This window comes from Bison bison, unplaced genomic scaffold, assembly GCF_000754665.1.
Source record: "Bison bison bison isolate TAMUID 2011002044 unplaced genomic scaffold, Bison_UMD1.0 scf7180017864180, whole genome shotgun sequence".
Lineage (NCBI taxonomy): Eukaryota > Metazoa > Chordata > Mammalia > Artiodactyla > Bovidae > Bison > Bison bison.
The window spans coordinates 8484608-8490139 of record NW_011494752.1 but is presented as its reverse complement, the minus strand read 5'-3'; the positions used below and the strand labels follow the sequence as shown (position 1 = coordinate 8490139).

The 5532-nt window shown below is 61.4% G+C and overlaps 1 protein-coding gene across 11 annotated transcripts in view; it reads left to right on the top strand.

The window, feature by feature from the left end:
- The window catches only part of PEMT (phosphatidylethanolamine N-methyltransferase), a 36151-nt gene that overhangs the window by 29166 nt on the left and 1453 nt on the right, over positions 1–5532 (top strand). For all 11 annotated transcript variants that reach the window (XM_010842890.1, XM_010842882.1, XM_010842881.1 and 8 more), the window contains 2 exons: positions 2199–2344; positions 3643–3754. In XM_010842890.1, coding sequence (XP_010841192.1) covers positions 2199–2344; positions 3643–3754 — 258 coding nt within the window. The remainder of the gene's footprint in view (positions 1–2198; positions 2345–3642; positions 3755–5532) is intronic.

Sequence of the window (5532 nt, the reverse complement as noted above, 5' to 3'; positions counted from 1 at the left end):
TAGACCCAAACAGCCCCACCTGGTGGGCAGCCCAGTGCAGGAGTCTTTGCAGGCACCCTGGCCCTTCTGAAGGAGTGAGCGAGTAAATGAATGAATGAGTGAGCACACAGCATCCCCCATGGCCCCTTCTCCCTGGCTGTCACCAAGGGGGCATTTAAAGCTCCTGAAACATCACATCTCAGGAGACGGGACCTGCTGCCTGTTTTCCCTTCAACAATGTGATGTCTAGTTCTTGTGTATTCTTGGCCTCCTGAGTCCACCATGTAGGGAAAAAAAACCCTGGACCCCAGGCCCAGCCCCACCACTGTTCCTATGGGGTGGAGCCGGGTGGTCCATCCTACCCTGCAGGTGGGCTGCACCAAGGTGGGCGGCCAGGTGGGCGTGGGGGGAGTGGAGGGGCAGAGGGCAAGGTGATGGAGAGCCTGTCTGTCTGGAGGGCTGACGACATCCTCCATGTGGCCCCAACTTGAACCCCACTGGCCTGCAGAGGCCAGCAGAGGCGGGTCTATAGACAAGCTGCTGTCCCTGCCATCCTAACGCAAGGCTGGTGCTGGCAGGACGTGTCGCGTCCTGGGCCCCTGAGAGGCCTGGCAGGGGAGAGACCCAGGCCCAGCCCCTCTCCCTGCATCCAGGCCTGTGTGTCCCTCTCCCCGTGTCACTGTGTCACTGTCAACCTTTTGGCTACGGCTTTCCTCCCGGGTGAATTAACCACCCAGGGAATTTGGGGGCCGAGAAAGGACCCCTCCACTGCAAGCAGGCCTGTTTTCCCTTCTCCCCTCTGTGGTCCTCCTCCTGTTTGCCCCCCGCTGACAGGTCTGGGTGGGGTTCGGGTGCAGGGCTTGTGGGAGTCCTGCCCCCCCGCCCCCACCGCCGCTCCCCAGCATCCTTCCGCTGTCGCTTTATGTGGTTCCTGCAGGTGGGTTTTCTGTGCCTGTGTGTGGGTGTGGGTGTATGTGGTAAAAGACACATTAATAAAATTGACCCTTTCAGCCACCTTGAAGTATAGTTTTGTGACATTTAGGACCTCTCCCTGGGAGTGGTGTCCGTCCGTCAGCTCACAAGGCTGTGTCCAGGCCACTTGCTCTACAGACAGGAGAGGTGGAGGGGTGGGAGGGGGCTGAGCTGTGGCCCGAGCTGCCAGCTCTCAGAACTGTGGGTTTATCAGAGCCCAGGGAGGGTGCAGGGGTGGGGCATGGGCGCGGCCACCTGGCACCACACGGGGTGTGCGGCTCTGAGCCAATCCCAGCAGCTCAGCCTGGAGCTGCAGGGTGACCCTGAGCCCAGCAGCAGGAGAGGTGGGTGGAGAGCAGGGGGCGTGGGCAGTGTGACCAGGGGCCAGGTGTGCCCTGACACATGTGCCACTGTTTGACAGGTCACCGTGCAGGCGTCTGCCCGTGGTGTCCTGTTTGCTGTTCAAACAGATGCTTCTCCCGCCTCCCTGTTCCCCTTTCTTCACTTTGGGGAAGGGGGCTGCTTTTCCTGGTTGATGAACACAGACTGTGACCCCTTCTGCCTGGCATGGGCTGGCGCCAGGGAGGTGCTCAGGGGAGAAGCCTCTGTTCTCCAAGAGCTGACTGTAGTCTGAGGAGAGAGTTATAGGGAGGCGGGCTTTAGCTCAACCTAAGGAGTTTGACGACATCCAGCTAATGGAGTGGACAAAGGGAGATGGAACTTGCTCTGCTAGAAAGAGCCTGGCAGGGTTGTCCAGTGGTTAGGGCTCCTGCTTCCACTGCCGAGGGCGCGAGTTCAATCCTGGTCAGGGAACTAAGATCCCACAAGCTGTGGGGTGTGGCCAAAAGAAGGAAAGAGAGGGGGAGGAATGGAGGACGAAGGGCGGGTAAGCGTGCTCACGACAGAGGGAGAGTTGGGTGGAGGCATGATTCCCAAGTCTCCTTCCCTCTGCAGTGCCAGTCATCCTCAGACTGAACACCCTGCTGTCCTGCAGAGTCTAAAATGTTGTCATTCATAATCTGTTTCTTAAAACCACTACGTGTTACAGACAAGTCAGGATTTCTGGCTTCTCTGGAAGCAGGCACCAGCCCCTTATTCCGGTCACTTCTTCCGTGGCGGCCCCTCAGCAGGCCACTTGACTCACCCTCAGGACTTGCCTGAGACCCCTGGACAGGCTACTCTGGGGGCCTGGGGGGCAGGGTGGGCGGACCCCCTGTGTGGCGGTGACCTCCCCGCCCTGCCCGCAGCTTCACGCAGGCCATGCTGAGCCAGCCCCGGATGCAGAGCCTGGACAACCCCGCGGCCTACCATGTGGGCCTGGCACTCCTGGGAGTGGGTGGCGTGTTCGTCCTTTCCAGTTTCCTGGCGCTGGGCTTCACCGGGACCTTCCTAGGTAAGACCCTGAGTGTGGGGGGCCAGGGCCCTGCTCCCCCCAACTCCAGGCCTCAGCCTGCCCTGCTCAGCGCTGGGGGGCAGACTCTTAAGCCCCAGCCAGCTGCTTGGCCTCCAGGATGGGCCGGGCTTCTGTTCCTGTGTTCAGGTCTTGGGCTGGCAACAGGTGGGGGCGCTGGCCCCTCTCCTTGCCCGTGGCTCCGGAGCTTTGGGGCTGAAAACCCAGACACCAACTCCCAGTCTGGGACTCTGGGGGGAGGGAGCAGGGCGGCTGATGTGCGAGGGTCAGTGGGGCCAGAGCAGAAGGCCAGCCAGGGATCACATCACTCAAGTCCCCGAGGGCCATGCAGGAGACTGGGGCGTCCTCCCAGGAGGAGGGTCCCACAGGGGAGGTCCTCTGGGGGCCCAGGAGCAGGTGGGGATCATTGTGTGGGCCTCACAGGGGTGGGGTGGGGAAGGGAGCCAGGGGAGGGAGGGGTGGTGGTGTAGCCAACCTCAGGAGACCAGGGGTTAGCAGCCCCACAGCAGGGGCAAGGGAAAGGGCAGCCAGGGTCTGGAGGAGGGTGGGGGAGGGGCCTGGAAGCCGCCTGTGGGGGAGCCCCAGGAGAAACGGCCTGGAACGTGGGGCCCTCAGGCTCAGGAATGTAGGTCAGAGTGGCCGAGTCCCCGCCCCCCGCCATGAGCCACCCTGAAGCAGACTTCTGTGCCACTGGGAAGAAAGGCTCCCTGGCCGCGAGCCCTGTCTCCAGACAGCGGTGACGGTGATGCAGCTGCTACTCCTCCAGGCCCACCTGTGCCTGGAGCACGAGGGATACACCATGGGGCCCTAGTGAGCAGCGCTGCTCCCTGTGGGCCATGCCCGGGCCAGGCCGGACTGCGCTGGACACCGGGTCTGTGTCCCCTGCCTCTCGGACCGCCACACCCTCCCCTGGGAGAAGCTCTGGGCTGGCTGCAGGGGGAGAGCTGATCTCCAGGCTGGTGGCCCAGGTGGGAGTGGCCCAGCTGAGGGAGGAGGGGGACGTGGAGCAGAGATGGTGCGTAGGGGTAGGTGTGCTTCAGACAGTGGGGGGCAGGTGAAGGGAGGGCGACAGGAAGTACCACAAGCCGAGGAGGTGGCAAAGGAGGAGAGGTGTCCAGAGAGCAGGGAAAGTCCCCAAGCAGAGGGGACAGAACATGCAAAGGCACAGAGGCAAGAGCCGGTGGGGGCGCAGCCCCTGGGCACACCCCCAGTGCCTGCACACCTCCCTCTGGATGGGGCAGCCAGGCTATGACCCTCCTTCCTGCCCACCCTGTTTGCAGGCGACTACTTCGGGATCCTCAAGGAGGCCAGAGTGACCATGTTCCCGTTCAGCATCCTGGACAACCCCATGTACTGGGGCAGCACAGCCATCTACCTGGGCTGGGCCATTGTGTGAGTCAGCCCTCGTGCCCCATGGAGCCCAGGGCGCTGGTTAGGGTTCCTTTCCTGGGGAGCTCCTCACTGGTGGGAGCAGAGAACATCCTAGAATGAGGTTGGCAGACTTCCTCTTAAAAGAGTGGGAGGCTCCTGGGCAGCAGGTGACGGAGTGGCCGTGGTTGTGAAATTTGAATTTCACGTCATTTTCACAAGTCACAAAATATTCTTTTGATTTTCTTAAACAACTACAAATATAAAAACTGTTCTTGGCCTAGGGACCACAGGCTGCCAACCCAGTGCTGGAACTGGGCAGGGAGGCCCCCTGCCCACAGCCAGCCTGCAGGATCCACGCCCCACCGACTAGGGCTCCTCCGGCCAGCAACCCACAGTCCAGGAGCCTGGTACACGTGCCCCCCACAGCATCTCCCATCTGTCCATTTTCTGGATTAGAATTTCTTCCATAGAAAGGTTTTCTTTGTAGAAACAATTCTGCTTTTACTGAACGCTAGAAAACAACTTTCCAGGAAGGTCACAGGTGCCCCCAGAGTCCAGAAGGACGACAGGACCTAAAGGAACAAACCTTGATGGTGGACCGTCTGGAGCGGACGTTCCCCCACCAGCCCCACCTTCAGGGGTGGGGGGGTACATGGGATCCAGGCTCTGGGCTTTGAGTGACAAGGAGCTGGAGGGGCACTTGTGGGTCTGCTGGGACCCCCCGCCTGTGCCCACTTCAGACCAGGAAGCCCCCCATCCACCTGCCTTCAGCCTGGCCCCTCTCTCCTGGACTGGGGCAGTGGGATCCAGGGAGGCAGGCTCCCCCCACAGGCTTACCCACTCCCCATAGTGTCTCCTACCTGAGACTGGCAGGGTGAACCCCACAGAGGTCCTTCTGCAAACTTCCTTGCCAGCACACCCACCTTTCCTCTCACTTTCACTCCCAGTCAATCTTTCCAAACCCAACTTGAGGTGTCCCCTCCTCCAGGAAGTCCTCCCTGACCTCCTGATATGCACACACACACAGGTTCTTCCTCTGTGCTTAGACGGGGCCTCCCAGGGCAAAATCACAGAGTGGGTCTTCTCTGTCTCCAGGAATGAGAAGTTGCCCCCTCTACAGGGCTGTTAGGCCAAGGCTCTCAAGAACATATGAGGAACCCTAGGGGCCCAGGCTCGCACAGGCCCCTCAGGAGGGCACCAGCCATGTGGGATGAGGAGGGGCCTCAGTTGTGCAGGGGAGGGAGCCCTTCATCCGAGAGCTCATTAGACATACTCCATTACCTGGGGCCGCCAGACGCTGACCCAGCAGGGCTGCTCCCAGCCCTTCCCAGCCCATCTGTCCCCGACCTGGGGCCCCACAGACAGAGCTTCCCGTTGGCCCAAGCAACCAGATGTGTGGAAGCCCCAGAAGGTCCAAGGTGCTGGGATTCCTAGGGCATCAGCTCGTCAGCCTGAGAGACGCCCCTCCCCAAGGTGCACAGCTGGGTCCCTGGGACCTCCCCAGCCCCACTCCAGGCTCTGGGCTCTGGCACATGGGCCAGAGTTTCCCTGTGGGCCTCAGTTTCCTCATCTGCAGTGTGGGATGATCACTTGCACACAGCTGTTTGGTGACAGTGCTTTCAAGGTGGGGAAGTTCACACAGACAGAACAGAGAAGGGCATTTGGCTCCCGATCAGGGTCTGTGCCCGGCTGACAAGGGGCCAGCTTCCCAGGCTGGGGCTGGCCACCTTAGGGATACTGTGGCCACGGAGCCCTGGCCCTGAGGTCCCCCGGCGGGTTGGGGGTGGGGTGGGGGGAGG